At 38.2% G+C, this 15,289-nt stretch overlaps 2 protein-coding genes across 2 annotated transcripts; both read right to left on the bottom strand.

Annotated features, from left to right (window-relative positions):
* Positions 1 to 9,315: 9,315 nt before the first annotated feature.
* Positions 9,316 to 9,840, bottom strand: LOC139196254 (G-type lectin S-receptor-like serine/threonine-protein kinase At4g27290). The gene has a single exon (XM_070821933.1). It carries the CDS (start codon positions 9,838 to 9,840, stop codon positions 9,316 to 9,318), a length of 525 nt encoding a protein of 174 aa, XP_070678034.1.
* Positions 9,841 to 10,189: 349 nt separating this feature from the next.
* On the bottom strand, positions 10,190 to 13,542 carry LOC103454516 (G-type lectin S-receptor-like serine/threonine-protein kinase At1g11410). The gene is made up of 7 exons (XM_008394101.4): positions 12,221 to 13,542; positions 11,989 to 12,126; positions 11,657 to 11,862; positions 11,237 to 11,447; positions 10,919 to 11,156; positions 10,694 to 10,841; positions 10,190 to 10,608 (listed from the first exon to the last, which is right to left on the bottom strand). The coding sequence occupies exons 1-7, from the start codon at positions 13,506 to 13,508 to the stop codon at positions 10,312 to 10,314; spliced, it is 2,526 nt and encodes an 841-aa protein (XP_008392323.2). The 5' UTR covers positions 13,509 to 13,542; the 3' UTR covers positions 10,190 to 10,311.
* Positions 13,543 to 15,289: the final 1,747 nt, after the last annotated feature.

Raw genomic sequence — 15,289 nt, 5'->3', positions numbered from 1 at the left:
ATCAACAAATCATTTCACCTTAAATTTAAGTGCTTTTCACCGTTCTCAAAAGCTTTACAAGCATGAGTTATTGAAATATTATTGATATGAGTGACACAACCACGTAGTATTAACAAAGTGAAATGTCTAAAGTATCTTGCGCAGACATGATATTGATATATTGTTGATACAATGTTCATAATGTATATATGACATCCATATCTCCGCATTTTGCTAATATAATGCATGGAAATGAACAATTTAATGCAGTTAAATACACGACGTAATGCATGGACATGAACAACTAATATTAAATGAACAGAGCATAATATTAGAAAATTTTGAAAATTGGTTCAAGGCAAATGTTCAACATTGCGTTCCTAAGACAATTTTACGCCCCATTATAGTGATCTTGGTAATCAACGTTTACCTCCTAAGATGCAATGATCACATCCTTGTAATAATCACCCCAAATCACAAGACTTCAACGAACCACAATTGTGTCGAACACTTTCTCATATGGACCCAGTGAGACATTCTAATATAATTTTGTCCACTATATCATGGGTATAGTGAATATCATAAAACGAGGAATGACTACAAAGGGACTGATTGGCTATTAATAGAAGTTAAGATGCATCTTTTAAAAACATGTGATTATTCATGAAAAGTTAAAAATTGCAACCATTCATTTGAGCTTCGATCTTACCCTCTGTTGGCTCGGGTCAAGTAGCTGGGGGAGGCTTTCCAGAACTATCGCTGGTCTTGGGTGCCCATATCAGCTAATGGTGTGGCGCATGAGCTTGCATTGGTTGGTTCTCCTAAGATGAGTGATTCTGTTTGGGTCGATCGGCCCCCATCTTCGTTGGTTTATGTTTTGCACAATGATGGTCTTCCATGTCCTCATTACTTTCGTTGTGGTTGTGTTTGTGGTGACGCTTCCACTTAGTGGAGGTGTCTTTGTGTTGTATCCCCGTTCACTACTTGTTTGCCTTCTTGGTGTTTGCCTCTCCGTAGGCTTTCCTGTTCTCTTTTGGCTTTTGTGCCTTTTCCCTTGCTTCCAAAAAATAAAAATAAAAAATAAAAAGAATAAAGTGGAAGAGGTAAAGTGATTTTGTGTAAAGTACATAGGACTATGTTATAAATAAGTATATGATCAATGAGAGAAAATGGTGTTTTGCCCTACGAATAAGTGAGAGTGCAAATATGTCGGATACAAAATTCGTTTTTATGAATAATGTTATAGAAACTATATTTTTGTACCACATTAGTATATCACATGATGTAAAAAAATGATGTATATGATTAAGAAAATATTAGGAAAACCACATGTTTGTACTATATTGGTTTACCATCTGATGTTTCAAGTGATGTATATATATTATGTTAATTAATAAGTTTATTTTGTTGGATATTGATTATATGAGTCATTTGCCACGTATAGAATCAGGTGGTTTCTAGGAATGGAAAACCTTCTCCTAGTAGAGTAGCTTCAATCTTGAGTAACGAGTACTTTCAAGCTAACAATGAAAATAAGTTTGGCTAGTAATCAGAAGCGGAAAATTAGGTGGGACCCCAGGACAACGGCAGCTGAAGATCAATTTTGATGAGAGAGGATCCTCGTAAAATCCTCTTTATGAGGATCCTCATCGAAGGCTTTTTATGAGGATTCTGAAGATTTTTCAATTATATCCGTTTATTGTACATTGTGCGGTTACTTTTTATCAGGTATTATTTATATTCAATTTTAAATAAAAAAATTTACAATAATTTTTTTACTGTATGATGAACGAAAGTGATTGGATTCTTAATATCCTCTCAAAGAGGATTCGACAGTGATCCTCTCTCAATTTTGGTGGAGGGGTCATTAATTCCAAGGCAACAGCTGGCTTTGTAATCAGAAATGAGGATGGCTTGCCAATTTTGCTGGAGCTCGGAGCCTTGGAGAGAACATCTCTATCGCGTAAGCCTTGAGGAATACCCTTTAGTTGACTAAAGGAAGAGTGTAAGAAAGTTTATGCGGAGAGTGATTCAAAAATCGTGATCAAGGTGTAAAATATCGATGATATTAGAAATATTGGTAGTCTAAAAACACGGAAATTTCGATAGAAATATCGGGATATTATCGATATCCATAAAAATTGAATAAAAACCATGGAAATTGTAAAAAAAACTTGGAAATTTTTATTGAAACTTTGCAGGATGTTTATTTAGTCAATTATCTATTAATTTATCATAAAAAATTGGAAGGAAATGCATTACATGATAGATTTAACTGATTTAAGTTGATTATATGGCGAGCTTGCAAACATTGTGAGTGTAGAAAATATGTAGTAATTAATGAAAGAAGTTTAAACACACCATAATCATTTATATATAATGAATTAGTACAATATTTTACACTTCATATATTGCATGGTAAGATACATAAGTGACTTAGTACCACATAGAGTTCCTATCAAGGTTTAAAATATCGATGATATCAGAAATATCGGTAGTCCAAAAACACGGAAATTTCGATGGAAATATCGGGATAATATCGATATTTTAGACCTTGCTCGTGATTGATGCAATCAAAGGGTTTTGTGCAACTCCTTAGCGATTGAGAAACATCATTGAAGACATCAAATGGTTGTCATTTGCTTTCGATACTATTGTTTGAAGTCATGTTTACAGAGAAACGAACTTCTTGACTGTTGCAATTACTAATACAAAATTTAATTTTAACAATTTTCATGTTTGGGATAGATCTCTGTCGTTTGTGGCTAGAAATGCCTTTCTCCTTGACTATGTTGGAACTGATTGTGACTGTGGTCACACTCTATTAATTTTCTTATAAAAAATAATTAAATACTTGTTTTGGGAGGGTGTGACACTCCATCAATTAATTATTAAGATGTTCTTCTATTTGTACCCACATAGAAAAAAAAAGGACATGATGTTCTCTTTCTCAAAATCTTTTGTTCTTTCTGAAGTGCGACTTATGTGCATGAGGTGTGGCAAGATAGGGGCTTGTTTTGTTGAAACTCGTGGTCAATGTGGTATCTAGTTAAATTAATCATAAATATTTGCGCATCTTCTAAAAGAGATTCTAGATCGGTTGGAGACCACATTGATTTCAAGTCCTAAAAACCTACCTGCATATATAAAGTGTCCTAAACTCATGACCCCTTCATTTCATGCTCTGGTTTCGTTATGAAAAAACAAGCTTGGCAATCCTCCATTTTCTTTGTTTCGTAAACCCCAAGTCTTGGTGTCAATTTTTTTTTTTTTTTCGTGCGACCACTCCTCGATGACAAGTTCATCAAAGATTTGTTTTAAAGATTGCATATGGGACCGGAGAGACAAATAACTTGTATGACATACACAAACAAGTCCATTTTGTTGTTAGTTGTTAGAAATCTTTGAGGTTAGGTGGAGAAAGATGGGATTGTTTGGGGTTGTCTGGGACTCTTTGATTAGGTTTAAGAAAGATTTCCGCGTGGATTGAATAAAGCCTATAGTTATGTCCATTTTCGTTGATTTGCATAGGCTGGAATTGGTTTGGATATATGGTGCCTAGACTGGGTTTGGACAATTTGGATAGCTAAAGATCAAACCATGGCTAATTTTGATTAATAAGAAAACTCTTTGATGATGTTGAGGAGTGAAAGCTTTAAATCGATCATTCCTCCAATATGTTTAATAGCTTCCAATGTCTCATATATTTAAGGGGGTTTTTGAACATTAGTCCTTGCAAAAGATTAAAATTTTAAAAAAACCTTGTGCTAGATGACATATTCAATTTAATCCCTTAAATGTACTTTTATCAAAATTTACATTCAATTTTTGTTATTTAATGTGTATTTTTATTTAATCTGTCCACATTAAATTTTAATTTTATTAATATGCACATATTTAGGTTTTTAATTATAAATGAATGTAAATGAGAAAATAGTAAAAGAAATTTGTGATACAAAAATATATAAATAGATAAGTGTACATAAATGACTGTTCCGAAATATATATAATTGACTTTTTTGTACTGAAATATTTGTACCTACATGATTGTACCAAAATATATTATAATGAACCTAAATGTATGTACCGAAATGTATTATATTGAATTAATGTACCTAAATGTATGTACCGAAATGTATTATATTGAATTAATGTACCTAAATGTCAATACTGAAATGTATGTACCAAAAATGTATGTACCTAAATGTCAATACCGAAATGTATGTACCTAAATGTCAATACCGAAATGTATGTACCAAAATATACGTACCTAAATGTATGTGCCTAATTATAATATATTTAATTAATATACCTAAAAGTCAATACTCAAATGTGTGTACCTAAATGTACGTAACGAAATGCATTATATTGAATCAACATACCTATATGTTTGTACCGATGATATACCGAAATATTCAAATGTATTAATGTACCTAAATGAAGAACATACAAAATTGTTATCGGAATATATATTATAAAAAATTAGTTGCTTAATTGTAGACATTAAAATATATTATGATGAATGAAATAAAATAAAATTTAAATGTAATTAATACATTAAATTAAAAATCAAAAGATAAATAAAAAATCAAAATATAACTAATAAATGATATGATTAAATGTATTAGAGACTAAAATTGGGTTTTAATCTTACACGAGGTTATAGTTTAAAACTCATATTTTTAAAGGATTAAAATGAAGTTTTCTATATATTTAAGTGTACTTGTGAGTTGAGTATGATCATTAAAGATTGTTGTTGAAACAATTGGTGTGCACATCCATAAGTTACGTACTATCACAACCAATCAATGAAATCATATATCATTTTATTTATTTATTTATGTTTTTTTTTGGCAACACCCTACATGCCACACATATTGCATGTTGAAAAATTAGGTCTAATTGTTACAAAATCTCATAGAAAATTTATGAAATCAATTATGCAATTAGGTAGACGGTTAGTTGCATAGTCACAATCAAATACAATGTTAATGCACACAAACATGAGTTAGAAAACTTTAAAATGTAAGTTAAGGTAAGCATTCGACGCTCTGACTCAAGACTTGCTATTTGAACAAGAAGTCCTACAATTCAAAGGGCTCTTTTAAAACGAATTATGTAAGAACCCTCTTAGACCATTGAGTATCCTAAAACTCGAACTTGGATTCTCCCCTTCTTTTTGAATGCGCTCCTATACCTTACTTCTAATCCAAAACCCTTTGAAAGATATATGATGGTTTATGACGGTGCAAATTGAACTTAGACCTTAAGTATAACCATTTGAGTTATAAACTTCTTACGTTAAATGTTAACTTATCATTAGAAGGACCAAAAAAGAAGAGGAAGTTGAGGCCTAAAGAAAGGGAGAATAGGCTCGAGTGTGAAGTAAATTTTAGCATGATGGTCACCGCTACGTGACAATACAAATGCATATAATGCACATATCTATTTTATTGAATTGTATACCCTAAGTCAATGATATATCAACTCAATAGTTTATCTATGTTTTATTTTAATGAAAATTTATGATCAAACCGACCAACCAAGTTCATCATGTCAAGGGATGCTCTTAATAAGCGAGCTCATCGCATTTAGTAGCATTACGTGTGAATCTGACTGTAAATTTAAAGAATTCCACTTATATTGTGTGAGAAGTGATTTCCTCACATATATTTTTTTATTTACACACTCTTATTTATATTTTTGTTTATGTTGGCTAAAGAAAATCTGTATAATTATAAACGTTGACTGGATTGGCAGCCATTCGTATTAGTATTTAGGTCGGTCCTAATTCCTTTTTCAAGTAGCATTTCCTTATTCCGCTCGCCCACCGTCATCTCTTTATTACTATATACTAGTATATATTAGTATTGATCTTTCAATATTGTTACAGAAACAATTAGTGTACATATATGTACATATACACATACATAAGTTACTATCACAATCAATCGATGAAATCATGTATCATGTTAAATTTTCGCAAGAATGGCATGTTGATTTTTGTTTTTAACAATCGATATTATCTACATTAGGGGGAGAGAGTCGACTTAGCCTCACAATAGGCTAGCACTAATGTAGTTCAAATTCGCCTTTGTCGAGAATCGAATCTAAGACCTCTCACTTAATTACAAGTGAAGAGAAATACAACTAAACTGTAGTACTAAGTGGCAAAAAAAAAAAAATCTTAACTGTTATAAAATCACATAGAAAATTTATGGAATCAATTATGCAATAAAGTAGACAGTTGCATTGCATGGTCATAATCAACTAATTTTGGATAAATCATGTAATTTAAGGTATGTGTAGAGGTATAGAGTTTGAATAAATCATATAATTTAGGTGGTTTTTTGTTGTGTGATAGGTATTGGGCTAGTTTGATACCTAGGATTGAATTTGGTTGCTTAGGACTGAACCGTGTTGAATAACTCGTATAATTTAAGGAATTCACACAACACGAAAGACACTGGGTTAGTTTGGTGTCTGGAACTGAATTTGGATGGTTAGGATTGAACTAGGTGTTGGGATTCCTTTTCTAGTAAATGAGGAATATTAAAAAACACGTTTCTTTATTTTATATTTTTCGTAGCCAGGAAGGCATTTGCATTCGAAGTCACTCATTGTATCACTCCCAGACATGTCACATTTACCAAAAGCTCCACACCAGCCATAGAAGTCATATCTGTCTGAGGGTGAAGACCAGATTAGATTCCATCCAGGCTTTTGTTGAACCTGCGTAAATTGTATCATCGTCCCCGAATTGTCTATCACCAATATTCAATGTTTTAAAAGGCTCGAGGGTTGCCGCTAGGGGTGGGCATGGGCCGGGCCGGGTCGGGCCCAAATTTGGAGGGACCGGACCGGACCCACTTAAAAAAGAAACGGGACGGTCCGGGCCAGATATCGCAAATCTGATCACTGGAACTAGACCTAACTCGGCCCGTTTGAAACGGGCTGGTTCGGGACGGGTCCACGGGTCTTTTTTTTTTCCGGTTTTGAACCCTTCCCGAACTCGCCATCTTTCAGAATCCGATATCTTCGACTCGGACACCAGAACCAAAACCCAATTGTTTTAAAACCTCAATTCTCAAACCAAAACATAAAAAATAAAATCAGAAGGCTGGGGGAGAGAGAGATCGAGAGGGAGGAGGTTGAGAATCGATAGATCCAAGGTGTGAGAAATCGGAGACATAGGCGTCGGGAGAGAGAGAGACTGTGGAAGAGAGAGATCGAGAGGGAAGAGGTTGAGAATCGACAGATCCAATGTGAAATCGAAGACAGAGGCGTCGGGAGAGAGAGACTGGGGGAGCGAGAGAGGAAGGAGACTGAGGTGGAGGTCGCGGTGGGGTGTGGGTGTGGGTGTGGGTGTGGTGTGTCTGCTTCGGGAATGAGAGTTACAGAGATGGGTATGGTGGAGGTCGCGGTGGGGTGTGGGTGTGGGTGTGGTGTGTCTGCTCCAGGAAAGAGAGTTGCAGGGATGATGGGAGAATAAACAAGGAGAGGCATGGAGAGTTGCAGTGATGGGAGAGGAATAGAGAGTTGTAGAGATGGGAGAGAATGATCGAGATAAGAGAGAGTGAGTGAGACAAGGTGACAATGTTCTCGAGATTGAGAACTGTCACGAGATGCCTGGGAGACAGTAATCTTTTCAAAATTGGGATGTTACACAAACGGGTCCCCAGGTACCCTTTTTTTTTATAATTCTAGACTAGGCCCACCCCAAAAATTCTAAAGCCCTGCCCTGCCCCGCCCCGTTTCTCTTTTTAAAAATTAAGAACTGGCCCGTACCCGCCCCGACCCGCGGTTCCTGTACTTGTTTGCCCACCCCTAGTTGCCGCCTCTGTTTTGAGGGAGTGGGCGGAAGGCGCCGACTAGGCGTGCCTCAGGGGTTTTTTTTCTTCTCCCAAACCCAAATTTGGGGTAGGGTTTTAACTGTATCATATCTTTTCCTTGCACTATCATCTCTCTGCCTTTTTTTTCTGATTTTTATTTTTTTTGTATAATGGATGTGTGTGCTGTCTGTGTGCATTGTTATATATGTGCTCATTGTGCTTTTCATCCTCTATTTTTTATATATAATATAATATATGTATATATATATATGTGTGTGTGTGTATGTGTTTATAATATATGTGTGTGCTTAGGGTGATTATTGATTAATAATCTTTTTTTAATGTAATATATGTGTACGCTCAGTGTGTAAGATCCCACATCGCCCAAGGGAGTGATCCTTAAATGTATATTCTCATCCTTACCTAGCACGAGGCCTTTTGAGAGCTCACTGGCTTCGGGTTCCATCGGAACTTCGAAGTTCAGCGAGTAGCGCGCGAGAGCAATCCCATGATGGGTGAACCACTGGGAAGTTCTCGTGTGAGTTCCTAGAAACAAAACCGCGAGGGCATGGTCGGGGTTCAAAGCGGACAATATCGTGCTATGGTGGTGGAGCGGGCCCGGGATGTGGTGGACCTCGGGTGGGGATGTGACAATTTGGTATCAGAGCCTAACCCTGGCTGTGGTGTGCCGATGAGGACGTCGGGCCCCATAAAGGGGGTGGATTGTAAGATCCTACATCGTCCAAGGGAGTGATCCTTAAATGTATATTCCCACCCCTACCTAGCACGAGGCATTTTGGGAGCTCACTGGCTTCGGGTTCCATCGGAACTTCGAAGTTAAGCGAGTAGTGCGCGAGAGCAATCCTATGATGGGTAACCCACTGGGAAGTTCTCGTGTGAGTTCCTGTTACATCCCGGCCTGGGGCGGACCACTTCCTAAGCCCATTCCACCATCGTAACACGATATTGTCCGCTTTGGGCACCGACTACGCCCTCACGGTTTTGTTTCTGGGAACTCACACGAGAACTTCCCAGTGGGTCACCCATCATGGGATTGCTCTCGCGCGCTACTCGCTTAACTTCGGAGTTCTGATGGAACCCGAAGCGAGTAAGCTCCTAAAAGGCCTCGTGCTAGGTAGGGATGAGAATATACATTTAAGGATCACTCCCCTGGGTGATGTGGGATGTCACAGTTCCCAAAAACAAAATCGTGAGGACGTGGTCGGGGCTCAAAGCGGACAATATCGTGCTACGGTGGTGGAGCGGGCCCGAGATGTGGTGGACCCCGGACCAGGATGTGACACAATGTATATATTAAAAAATTTAGATCCCGTGAGGCTTCGCCTCATGTCTAGACTGGGCTATCCCTCGGATGCCTCGCCCACGGCTCACGCTTTTAATACATTGCCAATATTCTTGAGGAGATTGAAGGGTCAATAAGAGAAGACCACATAAAAGTGGTCTCATTCTCATCATTGGTATTGTAGATTTCAATAGTACCTTGCTATGTGGTTGCGCTATTCTGCCACCCTCTATTACCGTTCAAATTACCAAAGCGCAACCATCGAACATCATCTTTGTACACGACCATCTGAGGGGCTCCATTAGGGTCTACTCTGAAGCTGCAACTTCCAGTTCCCGGGTCGTCTTCGGACTTCCAAGAAGTTAGAAACCGGTTCAATCTCGTGAGCCTGTCCAGTCCAAGTTTCATGCTTGGAAGCATTGTATGCTTGGGATAATAAAAACTCTGCCATACCGTTAGCTTTTCGCCGCCATCTTGTTGTTGAAATTTCACCACAAGGTTTCCAGTATCTAAGAGCTGAGCTTTGTAATTAGGCTCATGTGCGGAACTGGATGATAATGATGCGATTGAAACATTGGATATGGCAGACCAGAGGGGAATATCGCTTTGGTTTTCGGCATAGAGGAAGAGGTTTCCATTTGCACCAATTGAGAGGACTCCTGAAGTGTCATTGACAGGATTGTCTCTGTTTGCAACCCATACAACTCTTTTTTCTACATCTTTCATGTACCAGATTCCAACATAGCGCTTTGTGGATTTTCCGGGGCTGAAGAAACCAAGCTCAAACACTTCTCCACTAGAGACTAGAACTTCGCCATCCCTGATCGCTTGAAGCACAGCACCGGATCAGAAGAACGAACTGAACAACTGCAATAGCAATCAACCCGTTTGTAAAATTCATGAACATATTACTCTGTCATGAGCATATATATCTCTTCAAATCAATTACCGTCAAAAAAATCTTTTCACTGAAAAGAAAATCTGTGACTGATTCAGAGTTTGCAACTGAGAACTTCAATTTGTTACTCAGCTGAACACGCCTTCATGTTTGATACAAAATTTAAACATTTAGGCCTTGTTTGGATTCTAGGATTTGAATTTAAATTTAAAACCTTCACGTACAAAGAAATCTCGATTTGAGTACAGATACTTCAAGAAGTAATGCAAAATCTCTACAAGTGCCTGAAAAGGGCAAACTCAACGAGCTTCAATAACTGTTACTGTTATATCATTCACAGAGGAAGCTCCTCTAGACTTTGAAGAGTCCGGACCTCTGTTTTTGAAGCTAAACGCTGCCTTTTTCGGATGTGGAAGATTCGTTTCATTCCCCAGCATGAACACAACATCTAGCATGGTTGGCCGGTCTGTTGCATATTCTTGCACGCACAAGAGCCCAATTTGAATGCATCTCATAACTTCATGAGTCGAATACGACTGGTTCAGTGATGAATCAACTATGTCCAAGACTTTTCCCTCTGTCCACAAGTCCCATATCTGAAACAAGTTTGACTACAATGTTTAGATCATTGGACTATTCGAGAGTTAGATTCATCGTTTCAAAAGTTATACGTTTACTTACAATTCCAACCAAATTCAGAGAGGAGTTTTCGAATTGGAAACTGTTCTTCCTGCCGCTAATGATCTCTAGTGCCAAGACTCCGAAGCTAAACACATCGGATTTTGTGGAATATAGCCCATCCATAGCATACTCTGGTGACATGTAACCGCTGCAATCACACAATATCAGTACTAAAAAAGCATCGACTCTACTTGACTTTTATTTCGAGAGAGAGGAGGGAATTACTAGGTGCCAACAACTCTGTTCGTGTTTGCTTCAATTTGATCATCCCCGAACATTCTTGCCATGCCAAAATCTGATATTTTTGGGTTCATCGAACCATCCAGTAAAACATTGCTTGCCTTCAAATCCCTGTGGATTATTTTTAGTCTTGAATCTTGATGAAGATATAGGACGCCTCGAGCAATCCCAATGATAATTTGAAACCGCTTTCTCCAATCTAACGATGACTTTCTGTTTTTATCTGAACACAACACATAAAAGCTTCTATTGGCTACAAGTTTAGGATTTCTTAATTTCTGCATGTATTCATAGATTGCATACCGAAAATGCATAAGTCCAAGCTGCGATTCGGCATGTATTCATAGATTAGCATCCTCTCTTCTTTATGAATGCACCAACCCAAAAGTCTCACAAGATTTCTATGCTGAAGCTTTGCTATAAGCATTACTTCATTCTTGAATTCATCTACGCCTTGGCCTGAATTTCTAGATAATCTTTTGACAGCTATGTCCTGTCCATCAGCTAGACATCCCTGAAATCACAGTGAAGACTCGACAATCTTAATGACAACTTCAGATCGATATAATGTTTACATCCAATTCTGTCTTATCTGCCTCAATGTCACAGAGCTTATGTATTGGTATATTTGCAGCAGAGTAAACAAAGTACACGGAAGCGTATTTCACATTTTATTTGAAGCCACACAATGCTGAGACACTCAAAATGTTCTAGGGAAAGTACCTTATATACCGTGCCGAAGCCGCCATGTCCAAGCATGTTAGCAAAAGAGAAGTTTTCTGTGGCTGCAACCACAGTGGTTAAATCGAAAAAAGGTAAATCTGTCTCTCCTTTGTGTTCATCAACCTCATTTTTTATTGGCAAATCTTCATAGCTTCGTGAACCAGAAGCAGTGGGATCATTCCGAAATTTGGGTTGTCCTCCTCTCCCTGTTTCAATTCCATCGAAATTTCAGGGTATAAAAAGTTTCACAAAGAAAATGAAACTGAGCTGAAATAAAGCTGCAAAACAAATTTACAAGACGATAGAAGGGGAAACTTTTCCTTTTCGCATACCTTTCCTGCTCCTTTTCCTGAACCAACATAGAACTGCGAGGATGAGCAATGAGGCGACAGAAATTGACACTACCAATATAATAGCCAGTCGCCTTCTCCCGGAAAAATACCCTCCTCCTGACTTGTTTTTATACTGAGCTGAAAAAAAGAAAAAAAAAATCAATTCACTAGTGCTATGAATGGTATGAAGTTGAAACATGTAATTGACGCAATTTTTAGGAAAATAAGGTACCTAAAACTACTGCATCTGCGCGAATATACAAATTTTGCCCGCCTTCTGTGAACTGCTTAGTATCCATCAAATCTCTATACCATGTCATGCATCCAGTCCCTCCATTCCTCACATCTGCACTTGCATATGCCAAGCATGAGCAGTTCTTCAAGCACTCCTCCTTGCACGCTTCTAAGCTCAAATTATTCTCCAGTTTTATAGAGGACGTGTCTGGAACCTTTACATTTTCCATCTTCACAAACCCCTCGCCGTTCCTACACATGGACCGCAAGCCCTGCTGCCTCTTGCACCCGCCCCTCCCGTCTTTCAAATCCCAATCCTTTGGTGATATTGGTTCATATCCGGGGTAACATGTGCAGTTGAATCCAATGTTAGTAGGATTGCAATTGCCGAATTTACCACACTTGCCATAGCTGTCACAGGCATCCAATGGCGCCGACCAAAGTAAAACCCACTGGTTTTGCTGCTCTTGCCATACTAGGTGGTTGAGTGTTCCCGACCCGTCTATTTTGTTCAATGAGTAAATCGAAGGGTCAAGAACAGTCCACTGCACAGCAACTTCATCTGTGTTGTTCACAAAATTGATCTTAAACACATCGCTCCGCTGCACAGCAGGTATGCCCCCCCATTGAATCCCGTCCCACTGTCCTGACCTCCACCACTTAGCCTCATTCTTGTACAAGATCAACTGTGGCGATCCATTCAGGTCCATTCTCAATGAAACGTTCCCCATCCCAGGATCATTGTCCGAGTTCCAACACGTGAGGAACCGGTTTATGCCACTTCTTCTGTCCAACCCGATTTTCATTTTCGAAAGAAGAATATTTGTAGGGTGATCAGTGCTCTGCCAAAAAACATCCTGGCTGCCTTGTTTAGCCAAAACAAGGCTTCCCGAATCAAGAATTTGCGCAAAAATATTATCGTTGCTCGCTAATGATATCGAAACATTTGTTGACCACAGAGGAACAAGGCCTTGGCTGGTATTGGCTTGCAGCACTAGGTTTCCATCAAAACCTATTGAGAGAACTCCTGAGCTGCCATTGATGGGATTATCCCTGTTGGCTACCCACACAACCATGTCTTCCGAAAACTTGTACCAAATTCCGACATAGCGGTTGGTCGATATTTTGGGACTAAAGAATCCCAGGACAAAGGTGCCATTCTTGGACACCAAGAAATCACCGTCTCCGACGGGTTGATCAAATTTTATGGTGTCCAAGGAAGAGCAGAGCTGGAGAAGGAGGAGCTGAAGAATTAAAACATTTAGCAGACCTTTCACAAAATGCATTATTGCAGAACAAAGGTTTGCCAAGTACTACTGATTGCTTGCTAAATGTATTATATATTGATTAAGTAATCTTGTACGTTGCAATTGTTATTTTTGTCATTGATGCAATGTGAACCTACCGCGACTTCCAGTCGTTGATGCAACAGTCAACTCACCGGCTATTTCCAATCTTGCACGCAGTTAGAAATTTCCCCTTCACTAATTCTGACCACACGTCATTAGCCGCCACTGTAGAACTCGTAGTTTTATGTTGAGAATTCTAAACGAGTTGCACACGGCCATTTATACACCGTTGATTGTTTCAATAATTTATGACTAGTACTTCTTTTCAGAGAATTGATTTCTGTACGTAGACATGCACATTGCTCCATCTCCAACTTTTCTATACACGCCTTAGATTTGACCGTAGTAGCATACTTGAATTAGGAATACTAGGAATTAAAAGGTCCGCCGAATTTGAAAAAGTCCAAGCTTTTGTGTGAAGGCATGCATGCATCAACCAAAAAGCCACAAGAAGTGTTTTTTTATTTATTTTTATTTAAATTTTGTGAGTTCGAACATCAACAAGGTTATTTAACATAAGACTTGGAGTAAAACCGAATGCTGTAATGTTCTAAGATTCATACAGCCGACTCCACCTAATGGGATAAAGCTTGGTTGAGGTTCACTTTGCTTAGAGAATCTTTATTTTCAAAGAATGGTAGATTTTGTTCACCCTTTCTTCACACATTAACAAATTGTATGCGCTTAATATTATCTTTTGCAAACTACTACTGGTACATATATCTTGTGGAACATTTTTGATATCCTAGATCTTTTTTTAGCGAGCTTCTTTTTCTGTACATGTCACCTTCAGTACTTGTTGATTGATCTCCACTAGTATAATTCCTCCTCAATAAAAATGCAGGCTGGAAAACAACCGACGACATGGTTGGCCGATCAGTAGCATACTCTTGAGCACACAAAAGGGCAATTGTATGCATCTCACAACTTCGTTTATGACATAATCTTTTATATCATTCAAACATAATGTTTCATACAATTTGTATTCCCGCAGTAACGCGCATGCAACATTTCTAATAACATCCAAAGGTTCAATGTGTTCCCAGCATCCCGCTCAGCCTTGATTAATTAACCACGTCACTTAGAACATGCCAAATCACCTTTGTGTCCCGTCCTAAACTTTTTCTTTTGATTGCGGGTTAACACATGGCCTGATTAGTGTCTGAGTCGGCCTGCTCCTAAAATCTTGTGTCATAAAGTTGTTAGCCTTCCTAAATGTCTTTGGCGGTCAAAAAATACTTTTATGTAGCCTGATCGGACTGATAATGAGTGTTGCAAATAATTTATAGCCTGTATTTACAACAAGACAGATGATGAGTATTGTAGATATAAAACTTTGATCCCCAATTATAAGGCATATATTTTATAACGTGTATTTACAACAAAACAGATGATGAGTGTTGCAAATTAATATAGAACTTAGATCCCTAGTTATAACTAAAAATATCAATAAAGCTGTCCGTTGTGTTGGGAATGTGTGAAGCCATTGTTTCGGGCGTAACCTTAGCCAGAGAGGGCTACCACCAATAGGGAAAGCTAGTACAAACATTAACAAAAATTGGAGAAGGCTATCTGTTGGGCCTGGTGAAGGGACACATTCGGGTAAGTGCTTACCTGATTTCTTAACTGGGAGGAGTACCGCTCTTATGGGGTTAAAGCTACTACACATATAACTTCCACCATAACTGACTGTAAGACTACTGGTGTTGAAGTTTACT

The sequence above is a fragment of the Malus domestica genome, chromosome 05 (genome assembly GCF_042453785.1).
Source record: "Malus domestica chromosome 05, GDT2T_hap1".
Classification (NCBI taxonomy): Eukaryota; Viridiplantae; Streptophyta; class Magnoliopsida; order Rosales; family Rosaceae; genus Malus; species Malus domestica.
Note: the sequence above shows the minus strand (reverse complement) of the source record. Positions and strands in the feature narration are given on the sequence as shown.